This window comes from Anguilla anguilla, chromosome 15, assembly GCF_013347855.1.
Source record: "Anguilla anguilla isolate fAngAng1 chromosome 15, fAngAng1.pri, whole genome shotgun sequence".
NCBI classification, from domain to species: domain Eukaryota; kingdom Metazoa; phylum Chordata; class Actinopteri; order Anguilliformes; family Anguillidae; genus Anguilla; species Anguilla anguilla.
Window position 1 is genome coordinate 18,164,252 of NC_049215.1, and position 22,205 is coordinate 18,186,456.

General features: G+C 41.2%; 3 protein-coding genes across 8 annotated transcripts; all 3 read left to right on the forward strand.

The window, feature by feature from the left end:
• The first annotated feature begins 282 nt into the window (after positions 1-282).
• Positions 283-8,413, forward strand: LOC118214157 (very-long-chain (3R)-3-hydroxyacyl-CoA dehydratase 2-like). Of its 3 annotated transcripts, none has more exons than XM_035393800.1 (8): positions 283-364; positions 786-1,049; positions 2,759-2,876; positions 3,518-3,536; positions 3,890-3,978; positions 4,334-4,455; positions 5,203-5,381; positions 5,879-8,413. In XM_035393800.1, exons 2-8 carry the CDS (start codon positions 874-876, stop codon positions 5,959-5,961), a joined length of 786 nt encoding a protein of 261 aa, XP_035249691.1. In that variant the 5' UTR covers positions 283-364; positions 786-873; the 3' UTR covers positions 5,962-8,413. The 3 variants fall into 3 exon arrangements, with proteins under 3 accessions (XP_035249691.1, XP_035249690.1, XP_035249692.1); XM_035393799.1 differs by having other exon boundaries at positions 337-364; positions 767-1,049; XM_035393801.1 differs by lacking the exon at positions 283-364 and adding an exon at positions 528-543.
• A 535-nt stretch (positions 8,414-8,948) lies between these two features.
• On the forward strand, positions 8,949-11,289 carry tmem177 (transmembrane protein 177). 4 transcript variants are annotated; one of them, XM_035393806.1, is made up of 2 exons: positions 8,949-8,968; positions 9,677-11,289. In XM_035393806.1, exon 2 carries the CDS (start codon positions 9,727-9,729, stop codon positions 10,654-10,656), a length of 930 nt encoding a protein of 309 aa, XP_035249697.1. In that variant the 5' UTR covers positions 8,949-8,968; positions 9,677-9,726; the 3' UTR covers positions 10,657-11,289. The 4 variants fall into 4 exon arrangements, with proteins under 4 accessions (XP_035249697.1, XP_035249696.1, XP_035249695.1 ...); XM_035393805.1 differs by lacking the exon at positions 8,949-8,968 and adding an exon at positions 9,158-9,262; XM_035393804.1 differs by lacking the exon at positions 8,949-8,968 and adding an exon at positions 9,167-9,280.
• A 909-nt stretch (positions 11,290-12,198) lies between these two features.
• LOC118214160 (leukemia NUP98 fusion partner 1-like) lies at positions 12,199-21,823 on the forward strand. The gene is made up of 4 exons (XM_035393809.1): positions 12,199-14,643; positions 19,006-19,248; positions 19,755-19,838; positions 20,234-21,823. The coding sequence occupies exons 1-4, from the start codon at positions 14,482-14,484 to the stop codon at positions 20,405-20,407; spliced, it is 663 nt and encodes a 220-aa protein (XP_035249700.1). The 5' UTR covers positions 12,199-14,481; the 3' UTR covers positions 20,408-21,823.
• The last annotated feature ends 382 nt before the right edge of the window (positions 21,824-22,205 follow it).

A 22,205-nucleotide genomic window follows, 5' to 3' on the forward strand; every position in this document is an offset into this window, starting at 1 on the left:
TTTTTTCCAGAAAAATAGTTGATTTCAGATCCTTAATTAATCATATCCAGCCACAACCTATAAAAACTATTCACCAGAATGAAAATCTACTTTTAAAGGCATAATTTGTACTTTGAAAATATTATAAAATAACCATGCACAGTCATAACTATGCACTGGCAACCTCTGTCTTTGCACACATTTGCCAAATGAATGCTCCTCTGCCTGAATTTATTCTTCCAAAAAATGTGTTTCAGACATTTCTGGGCATGACACGCTTGTGGGGAGGGGTGGGTGTGGCTCCAGAGCGTGTAGGTGGGATCAGGTTTCAGCTAAGAGTTGTAAAACGGATAAAAACGGATGTAAAATTTAATGGATGTGACAGGTGAGTAGCTAGGCCTAGGCGAGTAAGAGGACACATCGTTGATTGTAACCAAGCGCAGGGCCACAGTATACATTAACTATTTGTAGCACAGAGGAACTACTGTTAGACCTTGACTGCTAACTAACTGGCTACAAGTTGAACCCATATGTTAACACCTGAAACAAGCATTTCAAATACAGGTATTTGCAGATGTAAAATGAAGTTTAATTGTGTGGTTATCAGACATTTAAGCAAAGAATTCGGCGAACATTTTACAATACGTATCGTTTTAGTTAGTGGATAGCCTACCTGTTAAATTGTTACCGCTCATCAAAACTTAGCTGCATTCGGTAGGCCTACTTTAGCTAGTCTACAGCAAATGTCCTAGCCTACATCACCATTATTAGCAACTAAAAACCGTAGGCACTCCATGTCGCCACAGATGTCGCTGCTTGGCGAAAGGACGCCATCGGGTTTTAAGATGGGGCAAAGGCACACCGTATGGCGGCTTCATCCCATTTCCTGCATCGATGAAGGAACGAGCAAGACAGCGATCAGTTTGTGAGTCTGCAGTCATGTCAGCACCAACGTCTATGAGAGCCAGTAAAGCTGGTCACAACGATGTGGGTCACCGGCGCAAGAGGGAACCAGCAGGAGCGTTGGCAACGGCGTATCTGGTCATATACAATGTAGTCATGACAGCTGGGTATGTATTTAACACAAATGAGCAAACTAAATTAGTCTATTGGTATTTGTTATTTAAAACACATTAGTAGCTAGAAGTGTTAATCCAATAACTGTCTGCTGCCATGCACAAATGCGTAGTCTACCGGCCATCTAACATCCAGCTTCCAGTCGATTGTTAGACTAACGCTAGCTAACCACACTAATTTATCAAACGGTTCAAAATTAATTGAAAGCGCTGCACCTTCACTAAGAGGCTACCGTCAGCTAACTAAATTGACGATTGATAATTAACTAATCCTAAATAGCGATGTTGTTTGACATTGCTGTCAGTAACTGCGTTTGGGCCAGTCATCAATAGCTAACTTAACTAATCGAATGGTACCGTTATGTGCTAGTAGGACGTCATATAAAATGCGGTTTATGTATCATTATATCCTGAATTACGAAAGACTTTTTCATAAATTAGCCGTACCTATTTTAACATTTATCTAGCTAGTTTAGGGCTTTCATCTTGTGTGTGGTTGGTTGGTTACAGTCACTGTGAGAATGCTCACCACATCAAACGAATCCACTTACTGATCTGAAACGAGCTAGCTACTGTAACAATTTCCGGTCTGTGTCAGTGCGGTATTCAGTGGTTGTTACCTGATAGCTGATTTGCGGTGTTAATTTACTACGATTGAACTACGCGTAGCTACAGTGATGTAGCTACAGACATACCAAACTAGCTGTTAGCTAGCAATGTTGCTGGTTTAATCAATCCACACATCATAGGTAGTCACAACACTCTGAGCGAAAGCAGTTAGACTCGTCAAAACTCATTTACACTGTCAAAACTGGACAGCCCGACCTTCGACAAATTTAGGTTGAGTGAGTATGAAGTCTAGTTTGTAGTGGTCATTTTTTCTGTAGCTAGTAGGCTAAGTGACCACTGTCAAGTCTTCCCATAGGTGGTATAGCTACTGAACAGCAACCATTTTGAGCTAGAAGGCTCACCACACTGAACATCAGCAGAGGCAGGAAGAGGGGATGTACTGAGACAATCTGGGTATGATTAGATGGCCAAATTGTGAGAATTTAACTGGAACTCTTGCTTATTTTCCATAAGTACCACACTGCACAGCATCTCTCCCCATCCCTGCACGGAAGTAATGTTTTATATGCTTGGTCCAAAAGTAAAAATGGCCCTACTGGTGTAGAAAACATTTCAGCAGCAAACTGTCTTTCCCATAGCATTCCCCAATTCAAATGCAAGCCCCAGACTGATGTGTTGTATCCTTCAGTCTCTATATTATCTGGTTATCTATTGTCAAATAAGCATCGAGTGAGATTACCTTATTTATAGAAAGAGAACACACGCTATTGTAATGAAAACGGATTGTTGGCTTCTGCTTTTCTTTTGTGATTTCAATAGACAGTTTTCCTCATTATTTTTTTTTATCAATAAACCAACAATTTTATATTATCTGTTGCCTAGTGGACAGATCTGTCAGTGGTCAAATTAAATGCAAAATTTAGTCTTCCTTTTTTGATCTATAATTGTAGGCTTTTTTTGTTCCTGACATTTGCTCTGGTAAACCCCAAAATGCAGTCCATACAGATCACCTCCTGGGTTTTGTAGAAGTCAGTTTGTTCAGGCAGATATTCAGTATCTCCTGGGAGAATCAGCAGAACCCTCAGGCGCTGTCAGTGTCTGGCTGTATTCTAACATCAGATGGGTGGTTTCAGGTGGCTGGTCATCGCTGTAGGGCTGGTGCGCGCATATCTCGCCAAAGGCAGTTTCCATGGCTTGTACTACTCCATAGAAAAGCCTCTGAAATTCTTCCAGACTGGAGCCGTTCTGGAGGTGAGTCCTGATGGCCCATGGCTATGCTTTGTGGCTTAACCACACTCAGAACACACAAATATGATAAGAGCTCTCAAGCCTATGATCCATTTAATTAGTGAATACATTTTCTGTGACTCATCTTGTATCAAACTGTGTTTGGTATGCCTCGAAGAAGAAAATTTGTGGTGCACAGTGAATTTATTTATGTTTGGAAACCACTGTGAAGATGTAGTATAAGATATAGTATAAATTATATCTTGGCCTGGATTCAGTCCAGATTTGTCCGTAACTGTAACTTATAAATACAGGTATTTGTCACAAACAGAGTGCCAAAAAAAGTAATATTTATTGCAAGTCAGTGTTAAGGTGAATTATTGGTTGAGTCCAATGCTTTTGTGTATCATAAAAGATATAATTTTTTACTTTAGGTTTTGTTGCACATAATGAGTTGTGAGTGTCAGCTTTAGTGAATCAGTCAGAATCACTGTCGTGGACATTTTGTATGAATTTGGTCAGCCGCTAAAATCTGGGTTCAAGAAGCCATATTTTGCCAAGGCGTGTGCTAGTGTTATTTTCCCAGAAGGACACGCAGAACTTTGAATCCTAATTTTTACATTATATTTCAGTTAAAGTGCTTTCTCCTCTCCTTTTCTCTGCAGATATTGCACTGTGCCATTGGTAAGTTTGGTTTCATTTCATATTAGTTACAGAAGAATATGAAACTGCACACCAGTATACAATTTTGCACCTACTGCCATGTGAAAGACTCTTCTGTCAGTGAGTCAGTTAGTGCTAATTTTATGAGAGACTGAAATTCCCTTGTTTTAGGGAACCATTCACACCTGATTTACAGAGATTGAAGGATAAATCTGACTGTTTTGATATTCAGACAATCTCCAGTTGCATACTGACACATTTCACCACCTGCTGCCCAGCTGTTCTTGGGATATGTTGTGTTTTGGTTCAGCCACGCGTTCCTGTAACATATGCTTGTTTTTGGATGCATCTGGGTGTTCCTGTGCTTCTGGCAGGCATTGTGCCCTCGTCTGTGGTCCTGACGGGGTTCCAGGTGATGTCCCGTGTGTTCCTCACTTGGGCTGTGACTCACAGCGTGAGAGAGGTGAGCGACACATGTCACACAGGAGCATGCTACTTCCTCAGTATGCGTTGATCTGTCTTTTAATCTCTGCAGAAGCGGCTTTGCTTAAGGTACTCCTAGCAGAAACTAGAAAGATTTGAACATCTTTACTTTTACTTTGTGTGCACCTGCAGCAGTATTAATCTTCAAAATTATCCTTAAATTGTCTAGTTGCTTTTGTTCTGTATTTGCTGTGGCAAGGACAAATGGTAGTTGTATACTCATCTGGCTAAAATGGTTCTGTAAAACCTCTTCCAAAGGAATTGTTTCTGAGAGACAGTGTTGTGAATATCTGTTTCCCTTCTCATTCTGACTCACTGCATTATTCTTTTGTCAGGTTCAGAATGAGGACAGTGTTCTCCTCTTTGTGGTTGCCTGGACCATGACCGAGATCGTTCGTTACTCCTTCTATACCTTCACCCTGCTCAACCACCTGCCATACCTCATCAAGTGGGCCAGGTAGGGCCGTCCAGCTGGCTTTACACATGGAGTCTGAAGAGCACCTGAATGCTAAATGGGTCAAGATGATGCCATAAGGAAGCTCATGATTAGCTTGCAGTTAGGGTTAGACAATATTTTGGATGTTCACACAAGTTACTGATGTTCTGCAGATGTACAGTGGCTGGTATAGGGACATTTGAAGGTTCTAAAGCGGGAATATTCATTTTTTGTAGAATAATTAGACAATATACTCCCATAGAACCTCCAGAGGCAAAATGTTGCTGTACAAGCTGTTTTGGGGTTTCATGAAGTGTATTTTCCTACTTGTGACCACAAGCTCCTGAGTGCCCATTAACCAGACATAAAGCCAGCAGGTCATCAGAAACCTCTGTAAACATCTGAAAGGTATTTCATTTCACACACTGTTTGGACTAATCTAAAACATACACTAAATCTGAAATAATATTTAAAAATTGCAGAAAGAGACCTGTCCCTTTAACTGTGGATGGAATTTATGAATGAAGGGTCACATGTAATGAGAAAATGAAGCCTCAAAATTTAGCCGGCAGTCAACTATATCCGGTGGCCGTGCCAGAAATTTTTCCCTGGAGGTGCTAAGGGGGAGGTAACTCAATACATGGAGGTGCTGATCATTTTTTAAAATTGCATAATTGTAAGAAAGTGCTTGGGGGAGCTGTGCCGGCACTATGCAGACTTATACCCAGGCACAGGTGTATTTTAGCCTCACCTTGTGTGCTTGAGCAGGTACACGCTCTTCATTGTGCTGTACCCCATGGGTGTGTCGGGTGAGCTGCTGACCATCCACGCGGCCCTCCCCTACGTCAAGAAGACTGGCCTCTACTCCGTTACACTGCCCAACAATTACAACTTCTCCTTCAGCTACCACACCTTCCTCATCATCACTATGGTTGCGTACATCCCCCGTAAGTACCCGGCAATCACATTTATGCTGCAAATTAATCATTTTATTATATTTTATTATGTATTTATTATACTGCTTGTATTTAACACCAGGCAGCATGGTAAAGTTAAGTTCACATAAGGACTCCTTACATGTAAGCGGCCAATTGTAGTGATTTTCAACGGGTGGCACATGCAACTACCACATGCACTGTGCTCACCTTTCATTCAATGAGGTTTCTTGCAGTGCTGAAAATTAAGTAGAGAGACTATTGTGTGGAAAAGCTAGTCATATGACTTGTCGTGCCTGATTTGAGAATAACAATGTTATGAACAATGTTCATTAAATCATATGGTGCATAGGATGAAACTATCCTTTTCGGTGTATGTTACCCACAGTGACTTAGAAAGGGCACATTATGTGATTTTGGTTGGTTAGAGAAGGATATCTCATAAACAGAGGAGGCCTTGAGCTGTTGAAATGAGTGCTGATGTGCTGCACTTGTCACTTCCTGCCCAGTCTTTCCACAGCTCTACTTCCACATGTTGTGGCAGAGGCGAAAGGTCCTGGGCCATGTGGAGGACCGCAGTAAAGCGGAATAAATGCTGCACAGATCAGACTTTGACAGGGAATTAAAACAGCCCCAACAAACCCCGCCTGTCTGCTCATGGAAGACACCCTGATCAAAATAGGCTGACTTTGGAATACAGTGGAAATTTCAAAGGACTACTGTGTGGAATTCTGCCTTTGTCGAAAACAGTTAAGTAAAAAATGTTTTTGTTTTCCTGAAAGGTGTTTTCTCTGTGAAAAAGATTTTTTAAATGGTATATTTAAAAAAATCATTCAAAGGCAGGATTCCTTTATTGGTTATGATTTTGGATATAATTCAACACGCCAATATGATATTGTAGGTGAGAGATTGTTGCATTTATGCAACAGCAACTCATGTAACATGTACATGTAAAAAATAACCACTGTCCTTTGTTGATACATGGCACTTTTCTCAACAAGAGCTGCTATGTCATTTGAGGTCTTCTCAATTTACCAGGGAAATTATATCCATTAAGAATGGGAAGCATTTCCAGTAAGGCAGAATTTGTTTGGGGAAAGAATTCATGAACATAATGGATTGACTCTGTGCTGTCAAATGGTGACTGTTTTAACCAATCAAAAGATTTTGCTATCCGTAGCAAAACACCATGCTTTTTTGTAAAAATCACCATGATTGTTCAACCCAGTGAGCCACTGATGACATCAGCTCTACATATTTCATGGTAATGAAGCCAACATTTCCTTCACTAATAGCATTGTACCTTTGCTTTGTGTATTACATTTTCAAGAGTACTCTTTAGTAGAACCCAATTAATATTTGAACCAGTCACCCTGATTGCTGAAAAAACTCTCAGTTCATAGTCCAGGCTCTTTGTCATGATTGTCAGAAGCAATGTTTTCTGATTGTGGTCTCAGTGTAGTGTCACAGTTTTGATTTGCGTGCCAAAATTCAGAGTGTTGACCATGTGTTGTGATTGAAAATGCTGAGTTTGTAATGTTGTATAATTTGATACATAAGGGGTCAGTTGGTATAATTTATAACTTAATGGATCATTCAGCTAGCAGGACCACACAGAGTATGAATTCATTTAACAGTTCATGCTACTGTTAAAGGCATACTATGCAGGATCTCTTTAGCCTTCCTGTGGTCCTGTGTTTACAATCAATAAAGTCTCCTCCATCTTCAACCCCATCCACTCATTCATCTTGAGTGCCAGACGCCATCTAGCTAACCTAACATATCTAGCTGGATAGCTGGAGGTAACGTTATTTGTAAGACTAACAGACATTCTATGAAAGTGCGTGAAGACAGAGATTGCCAGTGCATAGTTATGACTGAGCATGGTTATTCTAAATATTTTCAAGGTAAAATTCCTGTGTAGTATGCCTTTAACCGAGCATGAACTTGAATCCTTTTCATAATGCTTACCAAGCACAGTGTCTGTGGCTGGACCTCCTGTGAAATTTAATGAACATCAGTGAAGATGATTCTGATTCTGACATGGTGGGCATCATGCAGAGAGCCCCCAAACCCCAGACACAAGGAGGGTAATTTTTTTTCCATCAATGAATTAAATATAATAATTTATTTTGGGGCAACACAAAGATGATGTGAAGACACGCAGAATTGTTAATCCGTAAGTATAAGTACAGACTCATTCTGCACCTAGTTAACAGCCTGCTTGCTCAGCATTCATTAGTCATTCCTGCTGCTCCGATGCACCTACTTATGATGGACTTGAGGGACAACCCGGGCCCTGCCTATCTTTTTTCCTCATTCGTCACGTTTGTAACTTCTCTGACGTTGCAGGGCGATTTATGGGTCAACAGAGCAGTAACTATGTATTCATAAAATTATTGTGTAAATATTAATGTCTTCTCTTATTTATGACCTGTATTTAATAACCTGACACAATCTATTTAAACAATGAAATAACTTTTTTTAAACTGAATGAGCACTAGTGTCCAGTGTTTCCTTAAAACATTTAGCAGGCTTTAAAAAAAAATAAAAGCACAGATGCAGGCTTAAAACTGACACTGTATTAGTTGGTAATCCAGCCAAAGCCAGTGAGTTTCTTTGTTGTAATAGTGATTCAGTCAAAAAACAAAAACAAAAAACTTGAGAACAGAGTAGGTAGTTCACCTCTGACTTACTCTATTTCTTTTAGTCCTTCTTGCTGTTTAATGGACAATGATTGGAGTTTAACAGAGGCTTCTCAGTTATAGTCCTAAGCAAATTACATTTATTACGACATCATTATTTAAGCATGTGAAGTCCTGATTTCAATGCTCTGTGTCCTTCCCCTGAGAAGTACGAGGGCTTCGTGTGAACTAGAGCCTGTAATGAAAATAGTTTCCTCTGCTTGCTTCCTCCCCATCAGAGAGCAAATATGTGACATTTTGCAGATGCCGTTGAAGTGTTGAGCTTTTACACACTGCATGGGACCATCTCCAGAGTATGAGACCAGTCTTTGTATAATAAAATCTATATATTTATATTTATATTCTATTTATATATTGCTGTTATGAAATATATGATACTCGTACTAAACTAAAAATGGCAAAACAAAATGTTTTCTGTGTTTATTTATGTATTTATTTTTATACAGGGCTGTCTCCACTATTCCATTCATACATAAATACAGAGTGTAAACATACCTCAACTTTATCCAAAAGTTTCAAAATGAATATGTGAAAATACTGTATATTACCACTACAGGCAATGCAATTTTAATACATGGAATGCATTTTTTATTGCCTGACGATGTCATCTGTCTTCATAAGGTGTAGAATATAGCAAACAGCACAGACAGGCACTATCTACAGAAACATTTATGCATAGGCCTATTTGTCTAATATCGATCAAGCTTGTGCTTAGTGCAAGCTAGCTAATATTTTAAAACAGCAGACAAAATATAAAAATTTAAAATACAGTTTAGTAACGAAATAGTAAATGAGCTGTCAATGATCGGAACAAGTAAAATAATGTTTAGGAATAAGCAGTAGACGTCACTGCACTCCAGACTAAAGTGACTACGAGTCGATTCTGACTCCCTGGTGGGTGGTCTATGTAGAAAATGCATGCAGAAACACTATTGTACGCGTAGTCAATAACAATATCTTTAGCGGCAAAGTAGATCTGCATGTGTCGGGTGTCTCTTCCTCGTTTTTATTTTTATTGATTCATTCAGACCTTGAATAAATCGTCTGCAGCAGGTACCGTCACCGATAATCTGTAAACTGACGCGAAACTGTCGTGCTGAAAAACGTGCGGCTTCGAAGTGCTTTACGGCTCCCATGCCGCTGTGTCTCCGTCGTCCTTGCGGCATGTTAACAGCGTAAAAGTAGCTGGTATGTCGTGCTCAGTAGGTAAACTTTCTTGCCACTATTTGTGTCAGAATCTGGAAAAAGTTTAATATGGTTATGCGTGTTCTCATAAGACCGCCATGATGCAGGCTGTCACGCCGTTGTTCATTTCGTTCGATTGGTTTAAGGTTGGGAAGCTAAATAAGTTAGCCTGCGATCAGTAGCTTTAATTTGGTGTGGTGAGAAACATTTTGCCGATGATAGTATTATTCTTTCTAAAAAAGAAGGCGTTATTTTTGTCATTAATATATCTGTGCATTTGACATTTTTGTCAAACTGCTCGATGACTACCTTGCTTCCTACTGTTTACGTTTAGTTGTAGTCTAACAAAGATCTTTCGTTGTGTCATTAATCGCTTGAAATGTAAACTGGGATATTTTATGCGTATTTTTCATACAGATCTACTCCTCTGACGTCTGCCGAATATTGGGGGAGTGAAAGACTAAGCTATGTCTTTCCCATTCCCAAAGGTCACCGTCCTTGTTCAGAAATACAGAACTGGACTACTTATAGCCGGATGCGGAGCGGTGTTCTCCGCCAATATATTATATCACGCGTTTCCTGAAAATGCTTTCAAAAAAGTGTACCAGGCCTGGAGCAAAGGGGAACCCACAGATCTTTCTGAAAAACTGCAGAATACCTTTCAGCAGGTGCTGAAAGATCTTGGGGTCAGCTCCCCCAAGAAATACAATGCCTTCGCTGCCTTCGGCTTTCAGCCAGTGGGGGCCGGGGTGCCCTGGATGCCATCGGGAGCTCAGATCGGCATCCCTGCCAATTTCAACAGCACCCTGGATGACTTCACTGGCATTACGAACCGGGTCATCCTCATCAATGGGAAGGAAGTGGAATGGGACAGCAACTCTGGCACTGCCCTGAAAGATGCCCTGTTGTTCTCCTCGCAAGCGCAGAAGTTTGCGGTGGCCCGGGAGGTGGCTCGGCTGGAGAACGGCGGTCCGCTTCTCAATGCCACGGTGGCTCCTGCTTGCCTGGCTGGCGTGTGTGTCTACGGCGTGGCGCTGAAGCAGATCTTTAACCTATACAGCGGGCCAGCACTGCTGCGCGGCGTGGTCAACGTGTTTGCGCTGGGCCTGGGCGCCGTCTCCTACCTGCTCACCACCGACGCCGTCAACCAGTGGCTGGACTACAGCTCAGACCGGAAAGCCGCCAGCATCTCCCAGGACTATGCCAAGGGAGGGGTGGAGTTCTACGACAAAATCATTTCCCGCAACAAAACCCTGCGTGCACTGATGGGCCAAAAAGGGGAGGAGATGTATGCACCGAGCGGCAACCTGTTCCCCACCAGCATATTCCGTATGAAACACGCCCCTTACACCTCCAGGAGGGAGGGCATTGCCAGCCTTCTGAAGGAGAAGGCTTAGGAGGTACTCTGATATACTGTGTGCTGTCTGTCAGAGAGGCAGGCCTGCATTGTTCGATTGGGCAGTTTAGGGTTTATAGTTATTTATGAAATGTACTGCATGTAATATTTCATACTGTTCTTCTGATCTCAAAATGCTTTACATATAGAAGGGAGCTCAGGGCACCGTCCAGAGGCTGGAAAGTGTGTGTTCACCTGGCAGGAACCGTAGCTGGTGCAGTTACAGCAAGAACTTGACCCTGGAAATATAAATATAGCTGTGGCACTGTGGGTAAAATATGACCATTCTGGTCTGCCCAGCTCTGTTTTTTAAAGGTCTCTGTGGTGGAGTGAATTTCAATGCCGCGGTGATAACTTGTTCTTATTTGACAGAGTGGGGATGTGTTGTGGCTCATCAATAACACGGCTGATGTTTTGATGTTATAAGGGATAGGCTCTGTCCTCGTCCTTGAATGTGGGCTGCTTGTCTCTCTTTGTCATTGGTCCGTGAGTGTGTGGACCACACGTCCTTGTGGGGTTCTTGAGTATGTCATCTGTATGGCTGTGTGAGTTGCACACAGCAATGTAAATTAAAGCAGAACGACATTTGACAAAGCACCCAAATGAACAAAATAAACTTGATTTTTTAAATATTTGTGTTGTGTGTGGGTTATCATGGAAATGTTCAAGCGTGCTAAAAAGTGTGTTTACAATATGAGGGAATGTTAGAGTGTGTTAACGTATTTGTGGCTGCAGTGCAGAGGCTATTTAGCACACATGTATCTACAGTATTAGTATGTAGTTGTATGCAATGATACTAGAATTGCCAAAAAGTATACCAGACTCTTTTATTAACCATGTTTGTTTAATTTGAAAGTTGGGTATGTAGTTTGTCAAATAATGTCAAAGTACAGTATAAACAACATATTTATAAAAAGAGGAATTGATTTGTTTCTGTTTTGCTAAGGAACCCCTAAGACTTTTGAATGGACTCTCATGGGTCCCTGCTTTTCAGAGAAGGAAATGCTATATTATGCTATTCACTTTGGCTGCATTTACGCCACCTGGTAACAGTGACCCAATTCCAATTTTTAGCTCACGTGGCACAGATCGGATGTGTACTGTAACGTGCAGGAAAAAGCACACAGAATCGGATATATGCAGATGTAAACGTGGTCAAAAAATAGGATATAGGCAAATCATCGAAATTGGGGTTCAAGACCTGCGTTGTGAACATAGCCTTTATGTATTTATAGTTTAAAGCTACCCAGTGGGTACCCAGGGGTCAGTTTAGACTGGTGCATCACTACTTGGTTGGGCAAAATTTCCCATTATTCTCAACTGCCTATATCAGGATATGAGCAGTCGTACTAAATTGTACCATACCCGAGTGTGACACATAACTTTCCCTTCCTTATGACGAACTATCAGTGTAAAAATGATGCAGTGTAGACTTGAAATGGAAGAAGGGCTTGCAGGTAGTTACTGGGCCTGTTTGTGTAATAACTGACCAGCCTGTGCTGTAGTTACAGACGGTGCGTCAGCATTCTGGCCACGGTCGATCCTTCCCTCTCCTGTCAGGGAGGCAACCGCCCAACAGGTGTTCCGCTGCCACCGGTCGAATTCAATAAAACTATATTTCATTTACACGGCTGTGCGTGTGCTGTACCAGGACACTGCTCCAGCCCATCCTGTAAACAACTGCAACAGAAGGTCGCCCTGTCTGTCCTTCTGAAGATGACCTCATATTTTGCGCCTGCGGCATGCAGACTGGGTGGGATTTCAAACACATTAAAAAATTTACTGGGACAAGTATCTTTGTTAGTTTCTCCCAGTGTGAAAAGTCTATTGGTAATCATAATTATCTCTTCAATATAATGTACTTCATGAATTTTGTTCTTTATAAAGTGTATATACTGGCACATACTCCAAAGCAGACTATATCAAACCATTTCCTGACATTCACATCAGTCAGCGTTGCATGCACTGTATACTTGGTCATTTTGACATATCAGGAACATTGTTCTTTCATAGTTTTACCATGTCAGGCTACGTGTAAAGTGTCTATCCTTATATTTTCAGCTTTGGTGGATTTGGCGATATCTGTGATGACTGGTGATCACAAAAGTTTGACTTCACACTCCAAATACCAGAATTCCATTTGAAACAGTTCTTACCAGGTCTTACTAGGTAGCAATTGTCATTGTACCCTTGAGCAAGTTACTTATCCTGCATTGCTTCAGTGTATATCCAACTGTATAAATGGATGCAATGTAAGTGTTATGTAAAAAGTTGTGAAAGTCATTCTGGGTGTGTGCTATAGTACATGCTTGTAATGTAAAGCACATCATATGTTTATTTTTCTTAGAAGATAAGCCAGCAGTAACATATTTTGCGGAAATAAAACTGCCTAGAGGCAACCAACAATGTGCGTCATCACATTTGAGTACATGGCGTGATTGTCACACCCAGTGCAGTCAATGTAAAATAGCACATGGAGGAATAATTGCAGAACGCAAACATCTAATTGATATTTCAACAAAAATTTCTACATTTTTTAATATGAAAAAATTTATGATTGACCCTAAGAATACATTATGTTTAGGTCTATAATTCACCGTATCGCTTCATTAATTGGATCTTAGGGACCACTGATTTAGGGCAGGTCATAGGGAAACAACAAGGAACCACTGGGGCCATATTAGAAGAGATGATAAGTTCAAGCCTAGTGCTGAGGATTGTTCTCAGACCATTAACATATTAAGATAGAGATGAGCTACTAATGAATGATTGAACTGGTGGTCTTAAAATGTTGAAAATTAAAGATCACATGGAACTTACTGCATAAGCAGTTACTCTGGTGCCAAAGTCCGATCCTGGCTATCTTATTCTGGCGCCTAATTAGTTCCATCTTGTTTTAATAGTTCCCTCCCACCTCACCTTGGGGCTACTCCCATGAGATTGTTTTTGATTATGAGATATGGAGTAATCACAAAGCAGGTACTAAAACTGCTCAGGCCAGCTGGTGTTTGTTTTGCAGGTAAAAGCTAAAAGTGTCTGGAAATGCTCTGGCCGCATTCAGTCTCAGTTTCCATTGTGCACTCCTGGTCAGGACAGAGGCAGGCTGGCCTGTGGAGGAATGTCTGTCTGTGGGTAATGACGTCTGCTATTGGACCACTGTGATGATTCCAGCATCTAAAGCACAATTCTAGTCCACAATGCCCCACCACCCTCTACCCACATTGAAATGTTGGGGGGGGGGGGGCTGTTGGGGGTGTGTAAAGAAAAAAAGAGCCAGAAGCGCTCCATAATTATTGACAGGTTTGATGTGCTCAGCCAGTGGAAAGTATTGGAAAATTGGAGTTTCAGCACCAGCTGCCCTCTGGGCTTGGACTGGCCCTGCTAGGATCTGTAATGGAAAGATGGAAAGCAACTCCCCCTAACCTCCCATTCCCTCCCCTCCCACATACACAGCCTTACTCCAGCCCCAGTCCCTCCCTCTCCAATAAAGAAGAGGTTTCAGGGGATTCACTTAATGACTTTGCTGAAGCCTGTACAGTGTTTTCTCGTTCATGTTCTGAACAACAATCTCCAGGAGCCGCTTTAACGAGTCATCAGGATCTAATTACGGCCCCCAAAGTTTTCCAGAGAAAAAACAAGGCAACAGAGCTCCAGAGTACACCTGTCTGTGGGACATCGAGTTCCGAAACGCACTCCAGTTTGGCACTGCCCAGGCTGGCCCAGACCATACCGGACCGGACCGGCCCTTTCTCTGCAGGAACCCGGAGCCCGCGAGAGCTCCTCACCCAACTTCACTCTGTCGCTCAGGCTTTACCCTGCGATCATCATGGACAACGACGAGGACGAGGACGGGAACTTCACCAAGTGGATGAGCAGCTACTGGGGGCACAGCGCCGGGGACGAGCGGGCCAGGGAGCACCGGCGCAGCTTCAGGAGACCGTCCCTGCCCCGCCCGCCCCAGGACCGCCGCGCCTCGCTGCCCTGCCAGGTAAGACTAGCCGCAGGCACCAAATCATACCGTATGGAACAGTTTCTAACTAATCAAAATGGCAAAACCCATGTTTTGGCAATGGATTAAGCAGTTATTACCAATAAATGCATTATTAGAGGTGCTCTAATGTGCTCAGCGACCCATCTGATTAGCATGTTTTGCTTCAAAATCTCAAAATATAAATTGGACTGTCCACATGCATGTTATCACAGTTTCATGTATTTTCAAAAAAGTTTGAGGAATTAATAGGGGGATAGCTTGATCATGACACCATAGATTAACTAGATTATTATTATTTTGGCAATCATTGTTCATGGATTTCTTAGACTTCAGTACGTCTGGATAAAGTTGTCTTGTTTCACAAAAAAAGTCTGAAAACAACATGATGGAAATCAGAAAAAGATCTGTTGTAGTTTTTGTAGAAGATCAGATAAATTGTTTGAAAATATATCCACACAATACAGATGTTTTTCTTTTAAAAGAACATCTTTCAAACAGATGAACATGGCATATTGAAGACGTAAGGCAGAAGAGGTGGTTCTTGCTGTATTGCTGCTGCATTTTAGAAGGAAACCGTGTAGCCGTTTGGCTGGTATGAATTCAAAAAAAGGAAGTACGGTAGTAAATAGTAGTGACACATTTACTAGCTCTTACTAGGGCAGGGCTGTGGCCATGATCGACTTTACTGAAAACAGCGAGTTCTGCTACTTGTTCATTCAATGGGTGGTGGACATTTGAACTGGGATGTTGAATAGGCCCATTTGCTTTTGTGCAATGCTGATTCGATTTTTGTTTTTAGTTAAACATAGTCTTACTGTAATTCTAACCTTCAGCTGGCCTATATTCGACTTTAGTGTGATAAGATAATTAATATGGATAGTTAAATAGGTCACACAGAGCCAGAGGGCACTTAGTTTAAAAAAAAAAAAACATCCCACTGTCCTGAAATAGTTAAAAAGGGTAATTCCCTCTGTAGTAGTTCAGTAGGAGTAGTTCAGTTCTTTTTTTATTATTGTTTTAGTTTAAGTGCATGTTTTTTATTGGCCTGGGCATTATTTGTATGCGATGATGGATATTTTGGAAATTATTAAGGATGTTTTTATAGAAGTTTCTGATTACCTGCTAGCTATACAGTGTTAGGTAAAGGTGTTTTGTGGGATCCTGAAAATACAAGTAGGTCAACAAGTTTTACAAGACATTACTTTTATACCTTGTTCACTATGATACATATCAGTTTTAATATCCTATTAGTATGTCTTTCCTTGCTCCCAGGTTGCAAGTGTGATAACAGTGGTAGTCAAACCCAACAGTGGTAGTCACCACTCCTGAGGACTTCCATGATTCCCTATGGTTATCGTAATAACTCTGATAATCATGCATGTACCCATGTAAACGGCTGCTATCAAAGACCCCAGGGCAAAAAGGGACATGTAAGTTCTATATAGTTAAATACGCTTGTTTGGTCAGTAAAAGATAGAATGTGTTGCAGCATGATGCCCTGCAGCAAGTGTAACTACGCCACCCCTCAGTTTATACTAAGAGCGAAGGGAGGCTCTGAATTTGGTAAGAGATTACTTTAGATAAAAGATGGACCAGGGATGTATAAAAATATATATACTATTATTTGTAGTAAAAGATTGTCACAGTCTTCAAGTACTCACTACAGGTAAGGCCATTCTGATAATAAAGTAGATTGCATTGTTGCGAGCACCATTAACTTGGTGGTTTAAACAGTATAGAAGAGCTGGAGCAAAGTTATACCGCGCACATGTTCTTTAGTTAAATTGGGATAAATATACATTGCAATCCGCTTCAAGTATATATGACACACACAAAAGAGTTCAGATACCAATACATGAAATTACTTTCCCATTCAAATAGCACATATCAGTTGCCTTATTTAAACAAATAGCGGTTTACAACATTACACATCAGTTTCAATACGCAGCTTAACTCCGCCTCGATTAGTCATGCCATAATTTGCGGCCCTCACATCAACACAAACACTACGGTTTTACGCTTATGAAGGAAAACAAAATGTATAGATATAAATAAAGTGCAATGCGAGAGCATACACAAGGCATACCATCAGGAAATATCCTAACTTGCGTTAGCAAAGGGACTGGTTTGTTGAACTCGCTTATCTGCATAAATAGGACACATAATATGAAGTTAAACATGCAAAAAAAACTGCTTTCTTGTTGAGTGTGCAATTGTCGGAAAAACAAATATTCCAGTTTATCTCAATACAGGACGTGTTTACACGCAGAATACAACGGGGCACTAGGCACTCGCTGGCACATAACTACACATGTAAAAAAGAACTATCGGCTTTCATATAGGCCTATATAGGAATTTCATATATTGCAAACTTGCATGTAATACAAAGCAAGGATTGTTTATACCTTCAAGACGCGACTGAGGTCTCCCAACAAACACAGGGAACAAAGTGAGGACCTAAGGCTTACTCGCCTATGCCTGTTACGGTATTAGAAGGCGCGGTATTACCTGTTGCGCACCCAACGCGCACCTAACATACGGGTCCCGCTGGCTACACAAGAATATGAGAGTAAACCTTGAATCTGTGTAAAGCAAACATAAAATTATAATTTAATACAATTGTCTCAAGAAATAAGTCCTGAATGGCTGGGTGCAGTCCGTAGTTCATTTGAAATCTATTTGTTTGTCACATTTCCTGAATGTCTTCATATCGGACATTACTGAAATTAAATTCTGTTACTTTGAATCTCTGGCCAAGTGCTATGTGCTTCATCTACCTTCTTGCCTTGTGAGAACAACAAATATGGTAAAAAAAAAAAACATGATTTGTATGTTCATGATTAATAAATATTCCTTCACATCACCTATGGACACTGGAATGAAGATGCTTGAAGGTGCATCACATACCTGAGTCAATACTACACACCTGTGTGTGCCTTGACCTAGCATTACATTTTGGCATGAACATTAATGAGTTTTTTTTTTTCTGTTTACAAGGACATATTCTTGAAGCTTATGAAATACATTGAAACATAATGTGTAAGGCATATTCTCTCAATGGAAGAATTACAAACTAGATATTTAAGGATTTCTAGGATAGAAGAAAAATTAATTTATGATGTAAATTATGTGTGCATAAACCCATGTATAATAGTCTGTACCCCACTAATATTCATAATGTGGGGGAAAAAATCTAACAATGTGTGTTGGACAGTGTGTAAATTACAGGTGCTTCAATTTACAATTCAATGTATTAGTCAAAATTGTCAGAATCGCATAACAATTCAAAGTTATTACCATTTCTATTACAAAAAGTCATTGTACAATCTTATTTTTATCTTGGTAATATACACCTGCTCTCAGATAGGTTCTGTAGTCCAAGGTTGTTTGATAATGACCAATTGAATTTCTGTAGAAACAGGGCAGGAGGTTCCAGACTATATGTTTTCCAGATACGTGCAGGTTTTCAGTGCCAGCTGTGAGGCAACTTGATGTTGGCCCAGTCTGAAATCACATTGTGCCTCTCCACTGATTTCATATTTGCTTTAGTAGAAATTGTTGACATTTGGTATTGAGGATCAGGGGACAGAAGAGTAATTAAATCATGATGAGAATGTTTTTTTCTCCTTTTAATCATCTGAAATTATCTCAGAAGATAATGCACTGAACAGCCTGCCAGGATATGTACTAGAAGGTGAGACCTTGGGGTATTCAAGATCAGGCTTGACACTGCTCGACCTACTCAAGTTGCTTTTGGTTTTGTTTTTCTCTTTTTATTTCAAGCTGTCCCTCAGCGCGAGGGAGGAGAGAGATAAGATGGAGTAGTCCTTGTGTAGTTTGGGATGGTCAGAGGCTGAACATCAATACGGCACCAAGTCAAAAAACACTGTGGTCACTGCTAAGCAGAATACATGGTTGTGACAGTATGGAGCTGCAAATTTATTGACACGTGCTGCACTCAAAATTGGCACCTCTGACTCCCTGTGTGATTGGATCAAAACATGGTCAGTCATGATGCAGGTACCTTGAGAGGTGCTGCATGATAGTGAAAAAAAACTATGGAAACCTGACATGAGGAGAAATAAGGATGTGCAAAGCAGAAATCACCGCATATGTATAACATCCCAGAATGCCCATGTATGAAAATGGTGGAGAGGTCTGATTGCCTATAAGTTTAGCTGCTAGAGGACACCTCAGTAACTTCCCTCAGTAAAAGAGGGATGATTGTTGGGGTAGGCTTTTCAGGTGCTTTAGTAAATTGCTGACTTGGTTCCATCCCTTTCTCTGTGTCTTTCTCTCCCTCTTTTTTCTATCTGTCTCTCCCTCCCTTTCTCCATCTCTCTCTCTTCCACCTCCTAGTCCCAGCTCAATGCTATGCAGCTGAACCCCTTCCACACGGCCACCCCTGCATCCCTATCCACCCACACCAAGTCCCGGGACAAGACAGATGCCAAGCCTCACCCCCGCGCCTGCCCTGCCTCCTCTGATGACAACAGCCACATCAAGAGCCCCCTGGTGAACAGCCGAATCGGCACCATCCAGGAGCTGTCCGAATCCCTGGAGAAGCGGCTCCACTTCCGCGGCCACAGCGTCACGTCCCTGGTGGGTCTCCTGGCCCGGTGTTCCCTTTCAAAGCTAGTTGTGCTGGAAGCACTGGAGGCATTTTCTTCCCCACAACGTCAGATGTTTCTTCTGAAATCACTGACTGCAAAAAACTTAATGACATGGTCTTAGTGATGCTCACATGTTGCTGTGGCTGATAGCTTGAATTAATCCTTTGTTAGACAGAAGGATTATTTTAATATTGTCATTGGGAAGAGTACTTGTTGCACACATTGCAACAGTTTCCATCTTATTGATATTGACTTATTAAAGTGTTCCCTTTCTTTCTGTAACTTTCAATCCGACAAATTTGAAAAAAATGACAATTTTTCAAATTGCTAATCTGAGCCCATGATGTTTAATCTACCGCATAACGTATGCATTGGTAAAGTTATAGTTATGTCCTCAGTCACACTGATGCAATTTCTCTGCGGGTGTGATTGCATTTATTCATGTGGTAGATTTGAAAAAGCCTTATTTGTGTGGTGTGTGCTTATGACATGCAGAGCGACGCTGAAGACCTGTGTCTTATTTGCCATAATGAGGCGAGGGGGAGAGAGACACGCTGCGCACACCGTCCCCTCAAAGAGGTACGTCTGAGGATATGGAGCACTCCCTGCAATAGCAACTGGCTCACCTGCACCAGAGCGTCCCCTGTCCTAACGCCAAACTTACCTGGCTATTGTGCCACCTTTGTCTTTTTAAAAAACGGTGTTACCAAATAGTATGACTGCAAGACTGGGCTACAAAAGGCAAGACACTGCATGGCATAAAGCTGTACAGTATGTAGCGGTCTACAGCCTTAAGCCACATCACAATGGAGGGTGGGGTGGAGGGTGGTGTGATTGTGTTTATCAAGCCTTGTGTAGTAATAATAAAAATAATAACGGGGTACATTTAACAGCACCCTTTACAATCCCACAGTACTTTGCAGTGAAAGGGAGTGATTTAAACTGTCCTTCTCTGACTGGTTGTCTTTGAAAAGGGGAAGAGGCCAGAATGGAGGCTGTGTGGCAGTGGCAATAGAGGCAGTAGTGCCGCTGGTGGTGCCATGTCAACGGTGTGCAACGGACAGAGGTCCAGAGACGCCTCTCACTGTGTGGAGCATGAGGATCATCGCCAAACACACAGGAAGCTCTCTCTGCGAAGGCAGCGCTGATGTCACACCTCCCCCTAACTTCCTGTTGAACACTCTCCCCACTTAATCTCGGCCAAGCCCTTCCCTTTATTAGCCTTGCTCCCCAACACCTATTGTCCCGCCCCTCTAACCCCTCAAAAACAAAGATCAGTAGGATGTCAGTACTACACACCAGTGTGTGCGTCACATGCCAGAGACAGTATAACATATGTGCAGATGCGTCACAGACTTAAATCAACACTACACACCTGTTTGTGTGTCACACACCTGAGTCAAACACTATACTCAGCTGTGTGTGCATCACATACCTGAGTCAATACTACACACCTGTGTGTGCCTTGGGCTGTTTTTTCTGCACTGCATGTTCGGAGTATGGATGCTCCATGGATAACACCCAAAGTGACATGGCTATCTATGTCCTAACCACCTTCACAGACATAAATTTGCATATGGTCATGAGAAAGGCCCAGCTCATAGTTTGTTTCAACATCAAGTCCAATAATTATAATCATCATAATCATAGTTTCAAAACCACACCTAACTGTGCTGCCTTCACTTCATTTTGGAATTTATTAGGAAATTGGAGGTCTTCAGATTCCTTCTCAATGTTTGTGTGTACTTATGCACTCTGCTCACAAAAAAAGTATAGTTGCCATATTGTCCATGAACAGTAGCTGTATTGTAGCAGCTTTGAACAGCTTTAACTGTCAAATGTAACAGGCTTGTGGGTATGGTTACCTACAAAGCTCACATTTTATAATAAAGATTTGTTGCAAATTAATCTTACATGATTTGCTACAAATAATGAAAAGAAACTAAATAAATAGTTCAAACTTTTGGTAAAATAAAGATTTGCTTTGTCAGTAAATGAAGCAATGCTTTGGCCTATTCTGCCTTCATTAGGTGATAGACAGGGGGAGGTTGTGTCAGCTGAAATGTTGGCTTTTACTTTACATTACATTAAAGCTGAGATCCAGCATACAGGAAATATTTTTTACCTGTATATTTTGTTTATTTTCATAAATTCATATTTTCTGTATAGCACTTGAAATTTTATCAAGAGAAGGTTTTTGATAATATTAATGCTCCTTAAAAAAAACTTTATCATGAAACAACATTTCCATTTATTTGGATCTTCAGGTGGGTGAAATGTTTGTGCCAGTTTTGTTGTTGTAAAGTCAGCCAGAAGCATTTCAAGTAGTCTTAAATAGTCATATGTGCAAACTGTTGTATGTTGGGACATGTATTCTGTAATTGGTTGTCAGGTCACAGTTAAAATGGATTTTAGACGCTATGCCCTAGCCCAGTGTCATTGTCATCTCTGTACATTAACTTGATAATATTCAAAGCAAATAAATATATTTGATCTGTTGCTTGGCTGAGGAACTCTGTTTCAAAGCACAGTGGTGTCAGTTTACACCCTTTATTAAAATTAAATGTCAAAATTTCTCTCATACTACACGCCTTCCCATTTATTTTCTTTGTCTTTCCATTTTTGGCACGTCTGTGTAACCATACTACCTGGCCCTAAATCCAGTCTGTGTAATAAACCAGGCCTTCCACTGCAGTTTGGTGTGGACAGAAGAGACCGAGTGCATCCAGGGGCCAGTCTTAAATCCTGGGATGTATGCCTGTGCAGCCCAGCAGAGGAGAGGCCAGCAGGGCACTAGTGGAAGTGTTCATCCAGAATCTTAAAGAGAAAGAAATCATACTGATTTGGGAGCGTATGGAATCAGTTTTTGATGGCATTTAAGCAGTCTACCCATAAATGTAATACGTAATGCATGCCAATACCAATTTAAAATGCAATGTATGATAT

What these genes read in the sequence shown, in the direction of transcription:
- LOC118214157 (XM_035393799.1), top strand. An exon ending in TGACTCACAGCGTGAGAGAG is followed by an intron (nt 3,979 to 4,333) that starts GTGAGCGACACA and finishes TTCTTTTGTCAG; the next exon opens with GTTCAGAATGAGGACAGTGT. An exon ending in TACCTCATCAAGTGGGCCAG is followed by an intron (nt 4,456 to 5,202) that starts GTAGGGCCGTCC and finishes GTGCTTGAGCAG; the next exon opens with GTACACGCTCTTCATTGTGC.
- tmem177 (XM_035393806.1), top strand. Translation starts at nt 9,727, where the DNA reads ATGTCTTTCCCATTCCCAAAGGTCACCGTCCTTGTTCAGAAATACAGA.
- LOC118214160 (XM_035393809.1), top strand. Translation starts at nt 14,482, where the DNA reads ATGGACAACGACGAGGACGAGGACGGGAACTTCACCAAGTGGATGAGC. An exon ending in GCGCCTCGCTGCCCTGCCAG is followed by an intron (nt 14,644 to 19,005) that starts GTAAGACTAGCC and finishes TCCACCTCCTAG; the next exon opens with TCCCAGCTCAATGCTATGCA. An exon ending in CACACCGTCCCCTCAAAGAG is followed by an intron (nt 19,839 to 20,233) that starts GTACGTCTGAGG and finishes GTCTTTGAAAAG; the next exon opens with GGGAAGAGGCCAGAATGGAG.